General features: G+C 37.9%; 1 protein-coding gene across 1 annotated transcript in view; it reads left to right on the top strand.

Annotated features, from left to right (window-relative positions):
• The first annotated feature begins 1,387 nt into the window (after positions 1 to 1,387).
• Positions 1,388 to 25,261, top strand: part of LOC128983685 (succinate--CoA ligase [ADP/GDP-forming] subunit alpha, mitochondrial) — a 132,261-nt gene continuing 108,387 nt past the window's right edge. Inside the window, exons 1-2 of the mRNA XM_054403087.1 lie at positions 1,388 to 1,539; positions 13,899 to 14,128. Coding sequence (XP_054259062.1) covers positions 1,506 to 1,539; positions 13,899 to 14,128 — 264 coding nt within the window. The 5' untranslated portion in view covers positions 1,388 to 1,505. The remainder of the gene's footprint in view (positions 1,540 to 13,898; positions 14,129 to 25,261) is intronic.

Genomic DNA, 25,261 nt, shown 5'->3' on the forward strand with positions numbered 1-25,261 from the left:
ATATTTAGCCGAGTAATTAAGTAATTGCACTATTATTTATCAACAATCCATACGATTTTCGAAAAAAATAGCTGTACGATGTAGATTTTGTTAAAATTATTAACTGTTTTATTAGTTAAGATACAACTTTTTACCCAATGACCTTTTCTATTGGTAATATTTTTTGAATTAAAACTACGTTTTAACCGATGTCCTATCTCGTACCGTTCTCGAGCTACAGTCGTTTCGATGCATAGCGCGTTCCTCCATTTTTGCCCCCCTCCCCCCAAGTTCTCGACCACCTGAAAAGTAGGCGACATGCGTATATTTTATCACCACAGTCCATATTACAACTATCAGCAAAGATATTTGGTATTACTTCTTTGCGACACTCACAAATTAATTCTACTTTCGGTAAAAAAACTACACGAAAAGTCCATTTTTACTTATTTTATTCAATAACTTGTTTATTTATAGAGATACGACCTCGGACCCAATAACCATTATTGTTGTCCACATTTTTAGAATTCCAACGACGTTTTAACCGATGTTCTATCTTTTATCGTTTTCGAACTATCAGCGTTTTAACGCATAGCGCAAACCGCCATGTTTGCCCCCTCCCCCCCACCTTACCGACCACTTCTGAAATAGGCGACATACGTAATTTTGATCACCACAGTCACAGTCCGTATTACAATAATCAGCAATAACATTGCGTACTACTTTCATGCATGCTCAAACCCCCTCAGCTCCTGGACTATTTAATGATACTGTAATAATTTATGAACCAATCTTTATGACGCAACGTCATCCTATTGTTTTGGGGCTCGTCGACCGCGAGCAGTGGCCCGGCAGGTGGCTGTTGCCAACCTCCCAACAAAAATGCGACGGCCAGCGTTGGTCTCGGCTAAGCTTGATCTCGGCTAACGCTCTATGTCGTGAACCCATTTTAGACCGTCGGTTAAAATTGGTCGAGATCAACGATAACGTCGATAACCATGGGCCACGAAACCCCGTACTCGTGAACCGCCTCTACAAGTTGTAAAACTTAATATGTTTCATACATTATAACATTTTAGAGAAATTGTGGAATAGCTTATAACTTTTCGTGAAACTGTGGCATAGCTTATAACTGATTATAAGCTATGCCACATTTTCAAGATTATAAGCTGTGGAACAAATTCCATTATTCCGTTTATAAGCTATGCCATACCATCAAGATATGAGACCCCACGCTTTCATTGACCTATTCTTTGTTCTGTTGTCCGTTGCCATTCTAACATTTCTGCAATTCAGTCGTCTAGGCTAGCCATATGGTTTTGTAAAAAAGTAAGCTATCATATGTTTTCTTTTTTCTTAGTTTCTGCTGTAATTCGCAGAGATTCGCTGCTGGTGGTGCTGTGCTGCGTGCTGTCGACCTTTTACCCCTGGACTTCTGGGTTCAGTCGTATTGATAGATTGAGATAAAACATTGTTCAACTTTGTTTTAGTTTAGAGGTGGATTTAGTATATTTAATTCTGTCGAAATGGCTTCAGTACGAGTATTTTCGAGATTTGCTGGTAATAGTCCTCAGTTAATGGAAGATTAATAGTAAAACATAGTAGGCCTAGGCCTAGTTTACCTTTACCGTGTAGGCCTAGTTAAATTTAGCTTAGGACTAGAAGCCTAGGCCTACCTTTGGCATTAAAGACTTAGCCAAGTGAAGGCCTAAAGTTAGGTGCTAACGTAATACTAACTTATGTAATCTTAAGTTTAAATTTGCAGAATTTAGCCTATCCATAAACTCACTTAAACTAAGTTTTTCAGTTAGGCTAGGGTAACCTATAGTCTCATAACTGGGCGGGGTACAGTTTCTTAACTGGGCTATGCTAATATCGATTGAAACTATCGAATTGAAAATATTGATTAATAAACAATATTTTTAAATATAGCCTATTTATTATCAAATTAAACTATCTTAACCTAACCTAACCAACCAAACTTGCTGATGGTGGAAAAATCGCATGAAGGTTTACTAATCAAATCGATAGTTTCAATCGATATTAGCATAGCCCAGTTAAGAAACTGTACCCACTGGGCGGGGTGGCGGAATTGTACCCCCCTGGAATTGTACCCCCACCATTTGACTCAGACCTCTTCATGCACTGAAATCATAATGGGCAAATATTTGAAATATCAACAACGCGATATTATGTACTTTTTTGATGTCTACTTACAGTATTTTTCACGCTGAATCCAAAAATGCAATCAGTTTTTGTCGGAGAGATTCCTAAATGATCGTAAAACGAAGGTCAACATTACGAGTCTAAGGTTAATTGAGGTATACTGATGGCAATATGGCGTGGTCTGGACGGGTCCGTCTGTGGACTGAGTACTGAACTGACTGAGTGAGGAGGAGAGCAAACAGCTGTTTGTATTCGACTTAATGTGGAATGAAATCAATTCGTTTTGAAACCAGAGAGAATCAGTTCTTATTTAGGCATGTGAGCATTTTTGATATCTTCCTCACATGCCTTTTCGGACATAAAATTCGATTTAAACATTACTATTAAGGTTTGGTTGGGTTAGGTTAGGTTAGATTAGATTAGATTATGTAACATCTTATCAATTGCTGATACATCAAATTATGCACTGTGGCACGTTTTCACTTTTAGACACAATGGGATTATGTACTATGGGATTATGAACTATGGCACGTTCATTAACAGACGTTGAGGCATTAGTCAATGGTTCAGGATTGGAACGAGGACGATGATCATGTCGGCAGTGGCCTTGCTTCTATTATTACTGTTATTTTACATGAATAAATTCTATTTTGTTCTATAATTTATGTTGATGTGATTAATAGTTTATGTATCGTAGTTGATCTATTGTATTTTCTAAACAGCACCAAAGTCCATTTTCTTTTAAAAATCTAGTTATATTGCATATTGTAACTCTGATTTTGCTCTCATGGCGTCTCGTGTGTGGTTTTGTCTGTTATTATCGAATGTAAACAACTGACAGCTGTTTCCACTCCACAATCCTTCCTCCCCTTTAAGTGTTAGTCGCCACTAGAACTTGGACTCGTCCATACCACAAGTATGTGAATATTACAACAAAACTGAAGCTTAATATTAATTACTTAACTGTACGGTCATTTTAGGAATCTCTCCGACAAAAACTGATTGCATTTTTGGATTCAGCGTGAAAAATACTGTAAGTAGACATCAAAAAAGTACATAATATCGCGTTGTAGACATACCAAATAATTACCTCATAATGGACTTGATTGTAAAACCTTTATAATATGTGATTTTAAATTCAAACTGAAAACGAACTCAACTAGGCCTAAAAATCAAATAAGTTAAATCCAATGTAGGCCTATGTGGGCTATCAAATTAAAAGCTTTATTCCTTTAATCAAAAAATAGTTTAATCACCATTGTTGCCCTAGTTTGGAATATTATGTTTAGGAGCTTCTCTATTGTGATTACCACGTAAAATCAAAACAATAAGTTAGGTCCTATTTAGGTTAGAAATTAAAGGTGAATCACACTCGTGTGATTTTATCTTATCACATTGCTAAGTTACATCTGATTTCCAAAGCCAATATAAGTTAGGTTAAACTCGTTTATATTTTAGCATTAACTGAAGAGAGAATTTGGATGGAATAAGTTAGTGTTATGTAGGCTATAGGCTTCAAAATCGATCCAACACATGTCACTTTAGATGGCAATCACTACTAGGCCTAAGTTACTGTATATTTCAATGATACCACATTAGTTAAGTTTATTGAAAGACATTTGAAGATGTTACTTATAGGGGGGTACAATTCCAGCCCGTACACTAGCCAAGCTACCTGTCCAAGAGTGGGGTACAATTCCGGGGGTCACAATTCCACCCCGTACACATTTGGTTATCTGATGGGGTTACAATTCCAGGGGGTACAATTCCACCTCGTACATAAATAATTTGATGTTGCAGGGGGTACAATCCCGGGGGTAACTTACAATTCCAGGGCCCTGTTTCATAAAAATACTAGTCTAGTAATTACTAGTCTAGTAAATACTAGTCCCGTATTTACCTGTCCTACTAATTTGTGTTTCATAAACGTTTTTATACCGCTAGTAAATACTAGTGTATTTTACTAGTCACGTGACCAAAAATACTAGTCACGTGACCAACTTTACAAGGTAAACTTTAAAAACAAATTTCTAACCTCAATCACGGGTTTTCTAGCGCTTTATAAAGGGTTTAAATTTTGTTTTCATTTGATACAAAAAGTAAATAGTTGTAGAAACGCAGTGTTTTCTTTGAATTAATAACTATATAGACACATAAGTAAAACAATCACATATTATTTATCAAAACGCTATTACTTATGTTCATCAATGACCCCGCCGACGCGCCGGCGCGGCGCGGCGTCGCGTCGCTGCAATCAACACGGTGATTGTGGTAGCCGGTTGTAGGCCTAGTTGCGCCGCTCAACAGTTGGGTGGAAATTGATCTGTTGCTGCCGCATTCGCTGTGATTTGTTTAGTTTTTGTTTTATTCTGACATATAAAATTAAGCTTGCTATGAGTAAAGAAAAGAAGGCTCAAATTTTGAATTTAATTAAATCGTCTAAGGACATTTTGTTAGGAACGTTTTCAAGTACCCTAACCTATGTTTTAAAATATTCGAATGAATGATAAAGCTTCATAAATTATATTTATTTATTGGTACTGAACACTGGTTTTTAATAGAACTCACCATAAAAACTCCAAAACTAACATAAACACAACAAACAATAATAATAATAAATATTACATCATCTGATTTAAGACAGAATAAATGTCACATGTCACATGTCCTTTTTTTTCAATTTCAATCTTTTTTCTTTTCCATAAATTGTCTCAGTTGGCACCGGTTTCTTCTGAAAACTGCTCCGCTGTCCATTTGTACAAAATAGGAATTCGGGCTTTTGTGTTTCTTGACAACTTTTCCTTTTGCCCATTCTCGAGTTCCCTTTTGGACATAAACTTCTTCGCCCTCCTTTAATTCTGGAAGTAGATGAGCCGATCTGTCATAATATGTTTTTTGTTTTTCTTGGGCTTGCTTCAAATTTAGAACTGTTTCATTGGTAGGGAAGAGTGGTTTCATGGAATCTTTAGTAGCAGGAAGAACAGTCTTTAGTAGTCTTCCCATTAGCATTTGAGCAGGTGCTCTGAGATTAGCTTTAGGAGTATTATTGTAATCGATTATGGCCAGGTTTGGATCTCCCTTGGTCTTTAGCGTTTTAGACAGCATTGACTTTAAAGTTTGTATAGCCCTCTCCACCATCCCGTTAGATTTTGGGTAGTACGGAGACGAAGTTATATGCTCAATTTTATACCTTTCTGTGAACGTGGAAAACTTGTGGCTATCGAACGGAGGGCCATTATCGGAGTGTAATTTCTTAGGCAGGCCATGAGATCTAAATATCTGTGTCAATCCTGCAGTTACTGAATCAGCTGTTGTTGTACTCATCTTCTTTACTTCCACAAATTTGGAATGATAGTCAATCACTAGCATGTGATTGGTATTGTTAATTTTGAAGAAATCAACTCCAATTTCTTCCCATGGGATTTCTGGCACTGGATATGGTTTAAGAGGTTCTTTTGGGTTTGATCTTTGGTATTCCTGGCATGTTGTACATTGGTCTACTGTGTTTTTTATGTCTCTCATCATTCCTGGCCAGTACCAAGCCATCTGTGCTCTGTTTTGGCACGAATTAATTCCTTGGTGTGAAGCGTGTAGTTGCCTCAGCATGTCGGGTCGCAGCTCACTCGGAATAACAAGTCGGTCTTCCATATATATCAGATCATCGTATAAATGTAATTGATACCTTTTTTCCCAAAAAGGGTGAGCTTTGTCATCACAATTTTGTTTGTGTTCAGGCCATCCATGTTCTATGTAAAAACGTACTTGCTTTAGTGCGGCATCCCTTTCTGTAGCATATTTATGTCTATTTACTACATCGTCATTAGCAAAAACTGCCAGGGAGTAAACTACCTCAGCTCCGTTGTCCAGATAACTTGTGTTTAAATGTTCATCTATTGGAGCTCTCGACAGGGAGTCTGCAATGAACATTTTTTTTCCCGGTACGTGAACTAATTTAAAATTGTATCTCATCAGTTCCATCATCATTCTCTGAAGCCGTGGTGATAGACTTGCTATAGGTTTGTTTAAAAGACCAAGTAGAGGTTTGTGATCTGTCTCTATTGTGAAGTCTGTTCCATATAGGTAATAGTGGAACTTTTTACAACCATTTACTACTGCCAGAAGCTCTTTTTCAATCTGGCTGTACCTTTGCTGAGTTGCTGTTAAAGCTGAAGAGCTGTAGCCGATAGGATGGTCATTTTGAAAAACAACGGCCCCGAGGCCAAATTTGCTAGCATCTACAGACAAAGTAGACTTCTTTCTTCCATCAAAATAGGCCAAAACAGGAACCTTTGTTATCTCCTCCTTTAATGCTTCAAAACATTTTTGTTCTATACTTGTCCATATAAAAGACTTGTTTTTGCTCATCAGTAATCGTAGTGGTCCTGTTTTATCAGATAGATTATCAATGAACCTTCCTACATATGTAATCATTCCCAAAAATCTTTGGAGGTCATTTTTATCCCTAGGGCTCGGGTAGTCCTGAATAGCCTTCAGTTTGCATTCGGTTATTGAAATACCTTGTGGAGTAAGTTTGTGACCTAGATATTGGACACTTTCACGGCCAATCTGGCTTTTTTCTTTAGACAGCTTAAGTCCAAAATATCTTGCCTTTTCTAAGAAAGCAGCCAGTCTTTCATCATGTTCTTCTTTTGAGTTACCAAACACTAGGACGTCATCTATGTATGCACTCACTCCCTCCAATCCACAGGTTACATGGTCCATTGCTTTTTGGAAAATCTCTGGGGAACTATTCAATCCAAAAGGTAGTCTACAATAACTAAATCGGCCAAAAGGAGTAGCAATGGTGCATAACCGAGAACTATTCTCTGATAACGGTATCTGTAGAAATGCTGAAGAAGCATCCAGTACACTGAAGTATCTTGCACCATCCAACTGTGAGAAAATTTCTTGGAGCGTCGCCATTTTGTAGTGTTCCCTTTTTATATATTTATTAAGAGTTCTTGGATCAATACAAATTCTAACTTTACCATTTGGCTTCTTTGCTATTACAATCGGATGTACCCAATCAGTAGGTTCGCTTACCTCTCTTAAAATACCGTCTTTGACCATTTTATTTATCTCTTCCCTAACTGTATCATTTAAAGCTTTAGGGATAGCTCTGGCAGGAATAACTTTAGGAACTGCGGTATCTTCAAGTTTTATATCATAAACGAATGGTAATTTTCCTAGCTCATCACCAAATACATCATAAAACCTATCGTACACACTTTCACTTGGTTTAGTTATTTCATTTACTCTAGAAATGAGATTCAGTTCTTGGCATGTTTTAAGCCCTAATATGGGACAGGCATCTTCATTCACAATGTAGAATTCTGCTAAAAAATTTCTTTTAGAACCCCCCAGTGTACAATTTAGAAGGCAAGTACCTACAACTTTGATGTCATGCCCACTATAAGACTTGAGGCGTTTACCTGGAGTCGTCATGTTAGCGTCAGGAGCTATTTGTTGATAAAGCTTGTAAGGAATAACATTGACGTCGGCGCCAGTATCGAGCTTAAAAGATATGTCAACCCCATTTACGGTAATATTCTGACACCAACTATGTTTTGAGTCTACAGTGTTGACAACAATAGTTTCAATACTTAAGTCCTGACTATCGCCACTAATTCCCACTTCATTAGGTTCAATGTCCTCATTAGATTCAATGTTATGAATGTTTTGGGCCTTACAGGCGTTTGCAAAGTGATTAAATTTCTTGCATTTTATACATTTCTTTCCCCAAGCAGGACAATTTCTGTAATTGTGAGTTTTTAAACATTTAGAGCAGACTTTAACTTGTCTTTTATTTGTAATGTTACTCGAATTTGGTAAAGTAATGTTATGAATTTTAGATCCTACATTAGTTGTTTCGTCAAGTTGTGAATCAAGTTTCATTAGTTGCACTTGTTTTTTACTCTCCTCCCTAGCCGTGCAGTAGTGAATTGCTTTATCAAGTTTCAAATCACTCGTCATCAACAACCTTTCTTTACACGCTTCATCTTTAGTCCCTATTATCAATAGATCTCTTACAAGGCTTTCTTCCTGATCCCCGAACTGACATTTTATTGCCTGATTTTTTAGACTAGTTACAAATGACTGAACTGATTCGTCGGACTTTTGCCTGAGGTTAAAGAAAGTATACCTATTAATAACAGTGTTTACTTTAGGCTCAAAGTATTCGTCAAAACATTTAATTACAGTGTCTAAATTGTCTTTTTCCCCATCATCCAATTCAAAGGTGTTGAAAATGTCTAGGCAACCATCCCCCATTAAACATAGCAGTAAAGCAACTTTGATTTTCCCCGACTTTTTAGATTTTTCAGTTGCTTCCAGGTACAACAGAAATTTTTGCTTGAACTTAGTCCATTCATTTAATGTGTTGCTATTTAAATCAATAGCTGACGGAGGTTTTAAAAGGTCCATTATTCTATTTAAGTTTGTATATTACCTTTACCGCTGCCACCAATGATAAAGCTTCATAAATTATATTTATTTATTGGTACTGAACACTGGTTTTTAATAGAACTCACCATAAAAACTCCAAAACTAACATAAACACAACAAACAATAATAATAATAAATATTACATCATCTGATTTAAGACAGAATAAATGTCACATGTCACAGAATGCATAAGAATATTTGGGTTGAAAACCATCCTGTGATATTCTAATTTTGAGTCTACAAACCATATAATAAGCCTAAACGTTTATTGATGTAACAAATCATTGCAACGCCGTTACAAGCAATGGAAAAGTAGGTTTTCAAGTATTGTAAAACATGGCATATATGCGCTATTGCAGGGCGTAGCTCAGAGGTAGAGATTTTGCTTCTCATGTGGTGGGTCTCTGGTTCAAATCCGCACCACTCACTATACTTTAGTTCCATTAATTAAACTTTTACATGTTTTACATTAAAATAACAGTTCTAATCAACATCTAATTGTTTTATTACTTTGAATAACAAATTCGGAATATCAAAATAGATTAAAAGTAATGTTTTTATGATAAGCAGTTCAGTCCAACGCCCCAAAAATCAAATATAGGCCTACACAATTGTTAGTACATCACAGGGTTTTAGCTTATTTAGGGAAACAAATAATAAGCACCTAAAAAAATACAATGCAACTCCTCTTTAAAATTGTCTTACTATTATTACCTATTAAAATGTCTTTAAATAAAACCGAGAGCCTTGGGTGTAAAATAATCTGATTAATGTTGCAATGTTGGATACATTTTTGTACATCTTTGTATGCAATATGGTATGCGGTTTTAATTTGGTTTCTCTCAAAGCTTAAAAATCTTTTCTCTGTGATAGCTAAATAGTTGATATAACCATGAAATTTAACTCAAGTAAAATTATACTAAAATTTCACAGAAATTGATAACTTATAATTATAATTAATTCTAATAGGGCGATTGTACATACATTATAAAATTTAATTTCGCTCATTTTGTACAACGCCAAATTTATTAATTGTAATTTATATCTAATAATAATTATCATTTTAGCACTCGCAGATCAATTTGTATCTTAAATTGCAAACGTGAGCCAATTCGCACTTGCAAAAAGAACTTAATAATTCATTTTTTTTTAATGATGTGAGTAATGAAATAACTCTCTTTCCAAAAATACTAGTCTACTTCAAATAATACGGGTGTAGAGAGGTTGTTAGAAAATGGCAAGTATTTACCAGTGTAATTTACAAGAGTAAAACTTTATGAAACACATTGCTGTCTACACTAGTAAAAACCACTAGTAATACTAGTCCCTACACTAGTAACTAGTATTTTACCCTAGTAGGTTTATGAAACGTAGACTTGTAAAATACACTAGTATTACTAGTTAATGGACTAGTAAATACTAGACTAGTAGTTTTATGAAACAGGGCCCAGGAGGGTACAATTCCGGGCCGTACATCTCCTGAAATTTTTTATGTAATCATCCGGTTCACTGATCACTTTTCCACATTAAATATATTAAGTTAGATTCCATTAAAATCAAAGTGTACGGGGTGGAATGATGCCCTTAGGCGTGACGTCAAAATTACGTCGACAATCGGTGGGGGGTACAATTCCGGCCACCCAACTGGGCTACACTAATATCGTTTCGATTAGTAACTTAAAACTTCATTCGACTTTTTCATTATGAGCCGATAAGGTTAGGTTATGACAGTTTCATTGTTTAATTGATAGCCTATAACACGGTAACATAATAATATATATAGGCTATTTTTAATTGATATTTTCAATCAATAGGTTCAATCAATGGTAAATATGCAATTTAGGGTTTGTACGTGTTTATTGAACATTTTTTTCATTCTAGGCCTACCATACTTGAAATTTTACGCTGATTCCGACCATAACGCGGAAAAACAACCAAAACGACCAAAAAATATTTTGTTACCAAAACATGTCATGTGGGTACTCAAACTAACCGGAATATAAAGCAGATCAGGATTATGCGAGAATGTTTTGGATCCGAAGTCATACAAGCAAGATTTTCACAAAAATCTGCAATGTTATTTTGTATTTTTGCTCAAACTTTTGTCTGTATTAAAACAAGCTGTTACCCACGGGCTTCAACCCGTTTGACTTCAAAGTATTATAAAAAACTATTGATTGGTTAAGCAAATTTCAAGCAATTCCAAGCAAATTTCCCATAATTCACCCGACTACCCATTATTTTCCGTTCAGTTAGCCTTTTTAACACTTTAAATAACCCTTTCCCCCGCCTAATTTTCCGATGATAAACCACGTTAGATGTATCCCCCACCCAAAACCCCGAATTCCCACCTGTCCCCTAGTGAGTTGGGGTAATTGCTGGTAGTATCACATTTTCGTGAAAATCTTGCTTGACGTTTGATCCAAAGAATTTTTGCATATTCGTGATCTGCTTAATATTCCGGTTAATTTGAGTACCTACATGACGTGTTTTGGTAAATTAAATATTTTTGGTTGTTTTCCCGCGTTATGGTCGTTTTACGCGGAAAAAAGACATCATTTTCGGAATCAGCGTTGAATTTAGAGTAGAATGAAAAAAAAATTCAAAAATCGCGTGCAAACCCTAAAATGCATATTTACCCAATCGATATTAGCGAGCCCAGACAAGAAACTGTACGGTACCCGATTATAATTTTTTTACAAAAAGCCCTTGATAGTCATAGCTTAAAATGTGCATAACAATATGACTATATATGATCAAGATAACTTATTAGTCCTTCATCATGTGTAAAAAAGAATATCTGATAATGTATAGAATGTAAGAATATCATGATAATTACGGTATATTGAACTAATAATTTATCTGATAATATATAGGCCTATTAAGTTCTCTTTCAAAACACCTATTAACCCTCAAGTGCTAATGCAAATTGCCTTTAGCGCCCTGACATTTTCTGTGTGGTCGCGCAGACTTTTTGAAAAATGGACATAAAAATTACTTTTTCAACTTAAAATACCATGTAGGCCCTACCAGTATATATATTCCTCTTCTATGCTCAGTACCGGATTTAGGGTACCTGCCGCCCTAGGCCAAATTACTTGAGCGGCCCCCACCCCTACGGGGGAAATTCCTGGCGATTGCAGAAAATAAATCGTGAACATCTCCCGTGGGCTGCAATCACGGAGACATCATCATCAACACCCATGACCATGGGAAAATCATTAACATCTCCCGTGGCCCGCAATCACCGGGACATCATCATCGTCACCAGTTCTCTAGGTTGAAAAATGATACTTTGAACAAATGATAACTTCTAACAAGACAAAAACATTTTTGTAAATGAGAAGGAACCCCTTGTGCCGGGCGCCCTCCGCGGTCGCGGACCTAGGCCTGTCGACACCAGCCACCGTGGTAAAACCGTGAAAATCTCCTGCGAGCCTCAATCACGGGACATCATCATCGACACCTGCGACTGCGACAAAATCGTGATTACTTCCCGTGGGCCGCAATCACGGGGTCATCATCAGCATCATCGTTAACTTCTCCCATGGGCTGCAATCACGGGGACATCATCATCGATACAAGTGACGATGGCAAAATCGTGAAAATATCCCGTGAGCCGTAATCACGGGGACACCATCATTGACACAAGTAACGATGGCAAAATCGTGAACATCTCCTGTGGGCCTCAATCACGGTTGCAACGTCATGGTTACTATCTCCCATGTGCTGCAATCACGGTGACATTATCATCGTAACCCACGACCGCGGCAAAACTGTGAACACCTCCTTTGAGCCAAAATCACGGCGATATCATCTTCGTCACCCGCCACCGCGGCAAAATCATGAATATCTCCTGTGGGCCGCAATCGTGATGACATCATTAGCACCACCTGCGACCACGGAAAAGTCGTGAATATCATCATTGTCACCCACGATTGCGGCAAATTAATAACTAATAAAAAAATACATTTTTTTTAGAAAGATTATTGTCAATCCATTGTGGCCCCCTTTTTCTTGCGGCCCTAGGCCACGGCCTAGTTGGCATATCCGGCACTGTCTATGCTATATAAAAATAAACATACTCGTTATCCTGTTAGCAAACAACAGAGATGTTTACAACGACTTTTGTGAACCGTTGCATAATCGCCGCAATCGCGACTTGAGCACTACACCTGTTACTGAATATTGTCACAATCGCGACGATGAGCACTTCGAGGGTTCAAATTAAAGATATATCGGAAGTTTCCAAACCTAATTGATAACTTAAATAGGTATGAGATGGAGAACAAAATCACAACTTGTGGAATGCTAAGGCTGTTTAGGTGAGGTGATTGATCGTAGTAATATCACCATTACCGGTACTTATGTGAGGTAAATAACATGCTCACCATTCTCATCATTGTGAGTCACACGGTTGGTCTTAGAATCCTATGAAACTAAGTTGATGTTAGGTCAGCGCACGTGATAGAGTTTTAAGAATAGTAGGCTACTGTCATTGATGACATGGTGTGTTTTTTTACTGATGTCAACAACTGTTTTTTAATTTTTATTATGTTGTCTTAAGTTGTAAAGAAAGCAAATTTTTTAATCAGTAATTTATTTTGTTTGATTTTAAAGTAGGATACGGACTGATATAAGGCAGCTAAAGGGGTAGGTATAAATTATCGGGGCTCCCATTAAAGTAAAATTAAAAACACGAAATCATATTGAGATGTGGAAGTTTTTTGTAAATGCATCATAATAATCGTCAAGGTATTTATTCTCTAAAAAAATGTTTATTTTGATATCAAATTTTATATTTTTTACCTCCTGAATACAAATATGCAACTATTTTTCACCGCAAATGAATCCTATTAGGCCTACTAAAGACATCACCGTTCAAATACATAACTTATAATTACAGTTTGTAAAAATTGTACTTAAAAACAAAAATAGCCTACTCTATCTGAAAAATAATGGTAAATTTGCATTCAGGAGGTAAAAAACTATAAAAAAGACATCAAAATTATAAATTCATGTGGAGGCATGTACTGATTGAACAATTACCATCAATTTCAATAATATGCAAATCCCTATTTCGAGCAGAATATACAAACTTGTCTAGTTGTATGAACAATCTATAAAAGTTACCGTATTCAATTTGACGTTACGTTAACGGTGCATTACAGATTTTTAGTCGTGTTGATAACATTAGGTACTGTTAACTTTTTACTGGAAAAATGTTTATCGCATTGCAGATTTTATATTAATTGTTTTTTTGTAGGCCTAATTAATGAAATAGGTCTAATATTATGTTACTATTTCAGCAAAACAGGTCTCAAATGTACGGTGCAATAGTACAACTTATGCAGCAACTAGACCAAATTTGAAACTAACCAGCCAAACAAAAGTGATTTGTCAAGGTTTTACTGGAAAACAAGGAACTTTCCACAGCAAACAAGCAATTGAGTATGGCACTAACATGGTGGGAGGTGTGTCCCCTGGAAAAGGAGGAAAAACTCATTTAGATAAACCCGTTTTTAACTCTGTCAAAGAAGTAAGTTTGTGAATTATAGATATAGGTACTGTACGATAGGCTATTTTGAATATGGTATACTAGTTGTTGAATTGTTATATTCCCTGAAGGCAATTTATTTCCTTATTTATATACTCAATAAAATAAGGGGTTTGTTTGTTACACCCTTTTTCCAGCCGTCCTGATGATTTGATTTTTACAACTGAGATAAATAATTTGAAGCTTATGATCTAGCACACCTGCAAATGGTGATTAAGTTTAAAAGGTATTTCCCTTAGGGCTTTGCCTCCTCACGTTTGATTTTTTTCCTTGAGTCCATTTTCAAAGATCCAGTTAATCCAGCTGACCAACTTTCCTTATGATGGTTTAGATGTGAATTTTACTTCAACATCTGTTCCTTCAGTTGAATGTTTAACACGTTGAGTGCGGCCTACTGCCATAGCAGTAGCGCGGCACTGGCACTGCTCGTGGCCTACTGCTATATCAGTAGTGTGCTCGCCTGCCAAACATTGTGTCAGTATGAGCCCAGCACAGGGCTGGGAACGTCGTGATTGTTGCCAGATTGTAGCTTAGAATGCGAGCTTTATTTCGGTGTAGGTTGGTACTAAACATTCCCGTAAAATCCCGTCTGGCAATGTTTTTGTTCCGTTTTTGGGGATTTTCTCTATTCGAGCCATATTACAAAGACTCTGGTTGATGATCCAGGCAGTGCTGCTCCCTTTGGGTGTTTCAATGAACTATGTCCACTTTTGGGGTAACGCAGAACAATCACCACTGCTCTTTTGTGATTCGTCTTACTGAGATATTTCAATACCAATAGCGATCGCTGATTCAGTAGCGCGCCGGGGCTCCGCCCGCAGTTTAGGGAGCGCCATTGTAAACATTTTCAGCAGTGAACGTGTTAACAAGCAGTTAATGAGAGACCAAGTTAGACAGTTTATGAAAATGAATTTTAAATAGAATACTTAATTTATTTTCTTACTGAGGCCTAATTGAGGTCACCTAGAAAAAGCACTATATATATTGTAGATCTAAAGTCACCAAATTTATTGTAAACTAGCTGTTGGCCTGTCCTATGTACGGGAATCAAGTAGTCAATTAAAACTGGATATAATTCAAAACAGCTAGTTTACTTGCATAGAGAAACATTGTGGCAGTTTTAATAGGGAAAATCATCTTGTAAACAATCATGTGACCACCTGTTTCTTTCATCCGAATAGGCCTATATGATATTAGGATACAACAATTTTACAGTAAGAAAGGGATTGTGTTGATTTGAAACGCTTTGAAGTGAGATTGGTCAATTCACACACACTGGTTTAAAGCACAGTAGCTACATATCACATTCCATTTCATACTATTACTTACCAGACCTTATTTTACCTCAGTGGCCACTGAACCTATTAAGAGGATTTTGGCCTCAGATTCTCTTCTACCCGGTATAGAGAAGTCTTTTCTTGCTTGGTCCTCCAAGTGGTCGTCTTACTTGTGGTAGGTACCTACTTCTTGGAATACATTTTTAAAAGTTGATTTATCTTCTCTCCTCCACGCAAAGCCTGTCCTTCCGAGCCTTTTACTTCTGGAAAGCACCCATATATCTGGGTGTTTAAACATTCCTCCTAGCTCTTTGTTCTTTTGTATCTTAACCTCCGTTATCTTGAAATGGTCCGTATATTTTCTTGGCACTCTATTCTCAAATCCAGCAATAAGGTTTTTCGGTTCCATGGTCAAGGCCTGATTTTCTGAACCATATAGTGCTACAGGGATATATGGTCGAATTTAATTTTTGCTGACACCCAGCAACTTATTGGACAGTTTTCTTAAGACCTGAGTCACCAGTTGACATTGGCATTACCCACCTAAGATTTGGTATGCCGACATAGTCCTGACATATTAAATAAATCGTCCATACCTATCCTTTATATCAATTTCTCTGCATTAATTGCTAAATAAAGAAGTAAACAAAGAAAAGTAAAACAATAACAGATAGTTTGTTTTGAAACAGCCGTTTGGTTAAAATAACATTCTTATAGAAAAGAACTTGTCACCTGTAGAAAGAATAATAAAAAAAACACCTAGTAAGCTAGCAACGTAATTTGTCTATGTTTATTATCCATAGCATTATCCGTTCAACTATCCGTGATCACTACTCTAGTAGGGTTGTCCTCTTGTTACACTCAATGTGCAAAACACATTTAACTCTGCAAGATAGTGTGATATGCTGGACGCTCTGGAGAACCCCTTCAATGTCCCGGCATACCTCATGCGCATTATAGAGGATTACCTTTGGTTCCGCCTCCTCATGCATGATACTACAGAAGGCCCGCGGACGATGAGGGTCACTTCTGGTGCTGCCCAAGATTCCATGTACTCGGCCCGGACCTCTGAAATGTTGCCTACGACAGCCTCCTTAGGTCTAAAATGCCCGAGGAAACTGTTTTAGTTGGGTACCCAGCTTTAATAGCTGCTCGTAGTGTTGAGCTGGCCCAGCTAAAATTAACTCGAGTCATGCAAACTATAAACTGTAAGGGTTTTATTTTTATAAGGACGTTATTTTAATTCGAAAGACGATTTTATTTTATTTAGAAGACGATTTTATTTTATTTAGAAGACGATTTTATTTTATTTAGAAGGAAATGTTATTCTACTCAAGGAGATAGTTTTATTTTGGAAATATAAAATAAAATTTGAACCCAAAGGTATATTTATTATTTCGTCGAGTATAAATACTTAATTTAAATCAAAAGCATATTTTGTGTTTAAAGCCGAGGCGGTCATTGTTGTTGTCGGGTCGTATCAGTTGTTAAGAGCGATAAGGCGCGGACGAGCACGCACCGTCGAGCTGCCCGTCCAAGCACGCTGGAACCTGCCGCCGTACAATACCTCGTGACCTTTGCACTGCTCCTGCCCTCACAGGAGGGTATATAAAGGGCTCTGGGTACGGTGGTAAGACAGTCAGGACCCAGCTCTCGTACGGTGCGGAAGGTAAGTTTAGAGTTAGTCGAGTGCGGCAGTATATGGTGCACCGCTAATCCGAAGTAAGATAAGTTTAAGGGAAACGTGTGCAATAGTGATATATTGCACCGCATGGGGTTTAGAATAGGCGTTAGGGATTTCGGCCCACGCTTATTTTACCCAACGTCGAATTTCGGCCATCGAGGCATTAACTTAAGCGAACGGTAGGGAAACGTGTGCAATAGTTATATATTGCACCGTACGCATAGGAAGCGCGTGCAATAGTTATATATTGCACCGCTCGGGGTTAGAATAGGCGTTAAGTATTTCGGCCCATGTTTATTTTACCCCACGTCAACTTTCGGCCATCGAGGCATTAACCAAATTTATTTCCGATCGATTACTAGGTCTGTGATAGCTGTGATGAAAAGAGTTGTACTGGAGTAAGCTTTTGCTTGACTCATACTCATTTCTGAGCTTAGACTTAGTAATTACGTTAAATCGAACCTTGGACGAAATTACCCACGCTTCGACTGTTTTATCCGGCAAACTTTTTTTGTGAGGTATGTTTTTGACACCCTGGTAATTTTAACCTCACAAAACGCATGGATGGCAGATCACGGTCTCTCACTCGCTTTGAACAAAACTGAGATCGTGATTCTGACCAAAAAGCAGATTGACATCAATTGTGTCGTTGAGGTTGGGGGACGTCGAAGTCCAGACTGTTCCTGCCGCCAAGTATCTTTGTGTCATGGTGGACACTAAGCTTGACTGGCGGGAACAGATATTCCGTATGGCGGACAAGGCCGTTAAGGTGATTTCTTCTCTTAGCCGGTTAATTGCCAATGTTGGAGGTCCTCGTTCCAGCTGCAAAAGGCTGTTGATGTCCGCAGTTCAGTCTGTACTCCTGTATGGTGCAGAAGTGTGGGCAGACCCGCTCAATAAGGAGGCGTATAGGATGCGGCTCGCCAGATTGCAGCGTCAGGCACCACCCAGGGTAACATCCGCCTACCGAACAGGGTCTGAACTATCTTGGTGGTTGCTGGAGTAATCCCCGTCATACTTTTGGCGGTGGAGAGGAAAGCGATCTATGAGCGGTGTGGGGAGGACCACGCAAAAACGGAGGAGCGCAACCGCAGCCTACTAGCTCTGGCAGGAGACGTGGGGACCTGGACCAGGAGACTTGTTATATATTTTCTATTTGCATTCCTCAACAATCATACTTTAATTTAAATATTTATTATTCCTGATATTTTTACTATTGTGATTATGAAAACATTGTTCTCAATACAAGACTCTTTTACAACACCATCTTGAAATAATTTATTCAAATATTAACTATCTAATATTCCTTCAAGTATTTTAAAGTGGCGACGAGGATGGGATATCTTATTCCATTACCGAGCTACACCTCTCCAATGTGGAAAATCACCTGCAGAATTGTACTTACACCGAAAGTTAAGGACAAAATTGGACATTCTGAAACCAATATTAAAATCGACTATTCGCAAAAATCGCCATTCAGTGCCTCGGTCCTTCAAAGATGGGGACAGGATACTGGTACGCATGGGAGAAGAGTGGAAATTTGGCAAAGTTGTGACCCGGCTCGGAGCTCTCCATTATATAATTCAACTTGATAGCGGTTATGTGTTAAAAAAAACACATAAATCAACTGAGGCGGACCGAAGTGCCAGAAATTGATCCCACGAAGAAGATATCAGGAAAGGATCACAGTCATCCACAGAAGACCCGTATGTCAGGGAAAACAAAATGGGAAACGTCTTCTACTAAAAAGAAAGTTTAATTTAATGAAAAGATTGAAAATGCAGACTTTACATTTTTTCCTCTGTTCAACACTACCAGTTATTCGTCCACCAGTCATGCATCAACCAGTAATCAACCAGACACATCTGTATATTATGGACCAACACCTTCACGACGACATACATCAAGACAGATCAAACGACCAACACGATACACGCCTTGAACACTTCCTCAGTGCGGAAGAATCTGTTATATATTTTCTATTTGCATTCCTCAACAATCATATGTTAATTTAAATATTTATTATTCCTGATATTTTTACTATTGTGATTATGAAAACATTGTTCTCAATACAAGACTCTTTTACAACACCATCTTGAAATAATTTATTCAAATATTAATTATCTAATATTCCTTCAAGTATTTTAAAAGACTGATTCAGCAAGTCTAACCATGGGTGGACCGATGGTATGGTGAGGTGGACTTACCTTACCCAGTTTATGACAGGTCACGGTTTATTTCTGGTTGTACCTGTTCAGGATGGGCAAAGCCGTGTCATCCGATTGCATCTTTGGCAATATGATGCTAATTAGTGGCTGGTTGTTACTGATTGAACTCGTTGGGGATGTCTGTGGAATAATGGAAGAGTGCTATGGATGGGTGAGAGTTGGGACATAAGGTTAACCCTTCAAGGCGGGCGTTTTTTAAAGCCCACGGAACCCTGCTACGGTAGTTTTTGCCGTGATCGCGCCCATTATTTACAATACTTCACCGAAACTTAGTTTTCTCTGGTAGGATACATCATATCAATCTATTTTATTTATAAAATTGTATGTGAATAAGTAATCTACAAAATAATACCAAAAAATATAACATTAACATTAAAATTTTATTTAACATACCTTCAGAAGTTGAGTTTTGTGTGGTAGTCCTTGAAGCAATTGACAAGACACAGCGCTGCCCTACAATCTGGGCACCAGAAGGCTGTTTCTTTTCTTAACCCAGCTTTGTAGCAGACCACACACCTCCTTGTAGGTTTTTCCTTCTTCTCTGTTGGTGGAATGTGATCGATGAAATGTCTTTCAACGAGTCTAGCGGGCTTCGGTTCAATGCTTGGCCTGCCATGCACTGGTCTAGCTACCTCTGCCTGATAAGTATGGATTAGCTCCTTTATCAACTGTAGTCTGAATTGTAAATGGTCACATTTTGGGTTTGTAAACTTCCAAATAATATATGAGTTCAGAACTGAAATATTCATCAGCCGCTTGAATAGTTTTATATACCATTTTACTCCACGCTTTCTTTCTAGGAGGAAATTATGGAGCATTTGATCCCTAAGGTCTACTCCCCCCATCTGTTGATTATAATCATAAACAAGAACAGGCTTCATGTGTTCTTTACCTGACTTGTTCCTTCTTTGCTCTATTTCATGATTATGAAATGTAGAAATAAGTGTGACAAGGCGTTTGTCTTTCCACTTCATTACCATAACGTTTTCGCTATGAAGAGCACATATTTCCCCCTTTCCTAGCTTGGCATTCTTTATTTCATCAGGAACATTTTTTCTGGAGAGTTTCAGTGTTCCACAAGTATCAGTCTTTTTGGATTTCAAAAAGCTTGATAGGTCTGGGGAGTTATACCAGTTGTCCATCCATACGGTGTGTCCTTTATTCAATAACGGTTCTAACAGCTTTATGACGATTGTTGTGGACTTGTTGCTATCAGGCGGGACTATGGGACATTCAATTGGTGAGTTCTTCCCAGTATACACAAGTAAGGTCCAAGTAAACCCTGAGGAGGATTCACACACTTCAAAAGATTTTATTCCGAATTGTGCTGATTTCAGAGGCAAGTACTGTCGAAACGAAAGCCGACCTTTCCACAGAGTTAGTGATTCGTCCATTGAAATGTTTTGGGACAACTCATAAGACTCCATAAACTTCTTTATCAAATGTTCAATAATGGGATATATTTTGAAAAGTTTTTTTGGACCTTGGAATTGCGATAGTCGCATTGAAGCGCTGAAATGTAAATATTTGCTAATCATCTGGAAACGCTCGAAAGGCATGGTACTAGAAAAGATTGGGGTTTCGAGCAGAGGATTTTTACAGTAATATGTTCGAAGGCTTGGTTTTTGATCAATACCCATAAGCATGACAATACTAAAATAGATATAAAGCTCATTTTTTGTAACAGGCTGCCAAGCCCAGTCTCTGGATCGTCGTGCAAAAACCATTCCTTTCTTAGCCCTTTGCTGTTCCGCATAAATATTTGTACTTGTTACAATGAGATTCATAATATCATCATCAAAATAAAATTGAAAAATACTTAGGGGACTATTAGCGGGTATTTTAGGCCCAGATTCCCTGTTAGGCCTAAAGGGTTCTCTGCTAGGTTTGTAGCCTTCCATAGTTTCCCAAACCATTTGGGGCTTGGCTTGAGGTCTTGGTAATGGGCAGTCACCAGCCCCTAGTACAACACTTTCAATTATATTTTCAATGTTCCTATTTCCCTGTACAACCGGATCATCAATTTCCATTTCATCATCAACATCAAAATTGTTTCCAATGTCAATTTCAATCTCATCGCCATCATCAAAATCAACGTTACCCTCTAGGCCTACCTCCTGTTGAGCGAAGTCTATTTCCTCCTCCTCACTTTCATCTGACGACAATAGGTGTTCATCTTCATCTATCCAACCGTCTATTTCACTAGATCTTGCCATTTCACTTTTGTAAAAATAACATTAAAATTAAAACTTATATCTTTTTGTCAGAATAACCTAGCACAAACCTAACCTTGCACAACAACACGCACGCAACTTTCCCAAACACACGTCATAAATTACATTTTCAAACAAAAACTAAGAATCAACAATCACCTAGTTAACTTTTTTATAACTTGAAATATAATTTAACACCACTTTATGCTATATAATTACGATTATACCATAAAAACTATTGAGAACGTCAGTACGTATCAACAGTTGACGCCGAGACGAACAAACATAACAACACTCAAGTTTGCAAACAATACATCTGTCTCTGTCGCACTTACTGCGATCGATAACAGCTGAAAAATGTCGAACAACTAATGGACAACATGCTCCATAGAGTCCGGGTTCCAAATAGTTCACTAAATCGTCGTCAGAGACCACCACTTATCGGGTCATGTCATGACGAGCGGCACTCGTCAAACCGTAGCAGTGTCTTTTTACGCGTGACAAGTAACGCTCGTCAAACCGTCTTGAAGGGTTAAGGCATTAGGAAGGGCTGTAAGTAACTGTCTATTTTAAAGAAAGGTTTTACGCTGAGGTTGAATGTGCCCGTTGCCGTAAACACCTTAAGCCAGCTTTTGATGAGCTGCGATTTACTAATTTATAACATGAACCTCTTATAACTAAACCACTACCTGAAAGTTTAAGAATTGCGTTGACGTGAATAACTAATTTATGAACTAACTGTGGAACATGAAAACTGATTGAAGTAGAGTAATTTGGGAATAAATTAATCAGATTGACGGCACAGAAAAAAGTCTCTCTATGAAATGGAACTTGAAGATAAGTTGCAAAAAAAAGAAGTTGACATAAGAACAATGACTTCAACTCACAATGAGAGAATAGATGAAAAAAATGCACTGATTAAAACTCTCGAGAGTAAGCTAAGAGCCGAGCTTCAGCTTAGGGAAGAGCTTATAATCCATGATGAATCAAGCAAATGTACTAAAACTAAACCTATATCTAAAGACTATCAAACACAAATTATTCTACAAGAATTAAATCTAAAAAAAAAACAGGAAGTAAAAAATCTTAATGCTATTATTAAAGTGTTAGAGCAAGATAAAAATACCCTAGAAAGTGAGGTATCAAATCTCCGTTCCCAGAACTATAATCTGTGTTTGCACTGTTACCCAGTTTAAAAAAATGTTCAGAGTAATGATAGGAGGGTATTACAAAGGCCAAGTCTAACTCAAAATGATAGTCTATCATTTAATATTCCATGTAGCAATCGTTTTGATATTCTTACAGCACCTGATGCTGATGTAGCAGAAAACGATGACAGGAGCAATATTTGTGCTATTGGACCTGACTCTTCATCTGCACCTGAAGTCACCAATAAGTTTATTAGTCATAAAACTAAAGAGCTCACAACTGGATGATACAGGTGGCAGAGGACAAAGTCCAAGTTGATAAACCAGGAAGCGGCGCACCATCAGTCGAGTCTCGGCATGCGATCAGATCTGTACTATGTTGTGACGACCGTTTACCATAAATTAGTTAGTAGGCCTACTTAAATGTATTTTTGTCCATATTGTTTTGTTCGTGTGTGTCGTAAAAACTATGACGTGACCCTTATGGTTTAAAAAAGTTTTTGTAGATTTGACAATGACGCATTGACGTCGAAACGTACGTAATCCTAGATTTTGGACTACATGGATCACTTGGCGATTAAGGTAATGTAACCTCATATATATATTATATCTCAGTGATTCAGAAAAACAACATACAACATGAAGTTATTAGTAAGCCTGCGAAGAAAACGATTTCTGGAAGGAAAACATCATCTAAACTGACAGCTTTCAAAGATACCCATTCGAATCAGCCCTACAAAAAAGCAGAAGACAATCCAAAAAAGGCAGATTATAGGATGTTGGTGTGCGCTGATAGTCATGGACGTGAGCTATCTCGGAACATAAATAATATTCTTCAGTCCCACAAAACGGTGGCCTTTGTAGCTCCTGGTGGTGGGGGGGGGGGGGGCGAAGCTTGTTCTTAATCCAGGAAACCTGAGGGGTGAGAAGCTGACAGAGGAAGATGTATTAGTAGTTTTGTGCGGGACTAATGATGTTTCACGTAATGAAGCACATGAAGCTATAAGTACAATAAAGGATGCTCTTGACGAACACGTTAATAAACATATAATTCTGGTGAATATTCCTCATAGATATGATCTTGCAGATGTGGTCGTGTGTTAATGAGGAAATTCGGAAAACAAATAGAATCCTGAGTGAACTGAGCTGTAATTACTCCAACGTAAAGATGGTAAATGCATATGAAGCGGGGAGGCACCTTCATACCCACCATGGTTTGCACCTGAACAACAAAGGTAAACTATGGTTATCCCAAAAAATCTGTGGGGTAGCAAAGTCTTTACGCTCCCATCGATCTTCAGACCCATAATCCCTTGTCAGAAGTTCCTAACATGGCTGCTGTACATATTCCCGAGCCCAACCATACACTGGAGGAAACATTGCTGGAACCATTAGTAAGAAAATCTAAAACAGAAGTGCCTGGTGTGTCTGTACCAGTGATGTCAAGATGCCCTCAGAGACCAGGAGTTATGAGTCAACCACCTCCTCCAGGAACAGAGTTGCTGTCGGGAAACTCCACCCCACCGGCTTCAACGGTTCATCGACAACAACCAGACCCTCTGACCCACCCATAGATGTAATAAATGTTATTAGTTGTGATGAAATTAGCTTAAGTAAGTCCAGTAAATGTAAAAATGTTTTAATGAATGGTAGAACTACAAACAAGAAAAAAATAAATAGTTTTACAGGTAATAAAAATTATAATAATGTTCACACAAAAAACACTGTAACAATTTATCAACAAAATTGTCAAAGCCTTCTGAATAAAGTCAATACATTAGAATTGATTGCAAAAGAAATGAATTTAGATTTTCTCTGCGTAACTGAACACTGGTTAAAAGTTAATGAAATCAACATATGTTCAATTAGCGACCTTCATCATGTCACTAGCTATTGCCAAACTTCTAGAATTCATGGGGGCACAGCAATTTTTTCTCGCTATGACCCATCATGTAGCAAAGTAATGAATGATATGAATAAATTATCAGTTGATTTAGACTGTGAAATAGCAGCTGTTGAAATAATAAACATGAATTTATTGCTAGTAACCATATATCGTAGTCCTAATGGAGATGTCCAAAAAATTTTTTGCATCTTAGAAAAGTTACTAAACCAAATCAGTCGGCAGAAAAAAGTCAATTGTATGTGGCGACTTTAACATTAATTAATTCTCTCGGCTCCCGTAGTCCTCTCCTCTCGGCTCCTGCAGTCCTCTCCTTCTCTCGGCTCCTGCAGTCCTCTCCTTCTCTCGGCTCCTGCAGTCCTCTCCTCTCGGCTCCTGCAGTCCTCTCCTCTCAGCTCCTGCAGTCCTCTAACTGGCTTCGTCTCGGGAAGTGCTGGGCGGCTCACCAACCAGAGCCCAAACGCAGCAGCTCCACTCAATGCCACCAGTAACTGTCGGATGCAGACTCTTCTCGAAAAGTGCTAGGCGGAAAGTTGTCCCTTGCGTAGCAGCTCCTCACGCTGTCACCGACGGATGCAGACTCCTATCTCGGGAAGTGCTGGGCGGCTCACCTTCCTGAACCCAAACGCAGCAGCTTCTCTAGGTGTCGCCAGTCTCAATGT

This window comes from Macrosteles quadrilineatus, unplaced genomic scaffold, assembly GCF_028750875.1.
Source record: "Macrosteles quadrilineatus isolate MER2022 unplaced genomic scaffold, UCM_ALF_1.0 Scaffold_1__1_contigs__length_201487025, whole genome shotgun sequence".
NCBI classification, from domain to species: Eukaryota; Metazoa; Arthropoda; class Insecta; order Hemiptera; family Cicadellidae; genus Macrosteles; species Macrosteles quadrilineatus.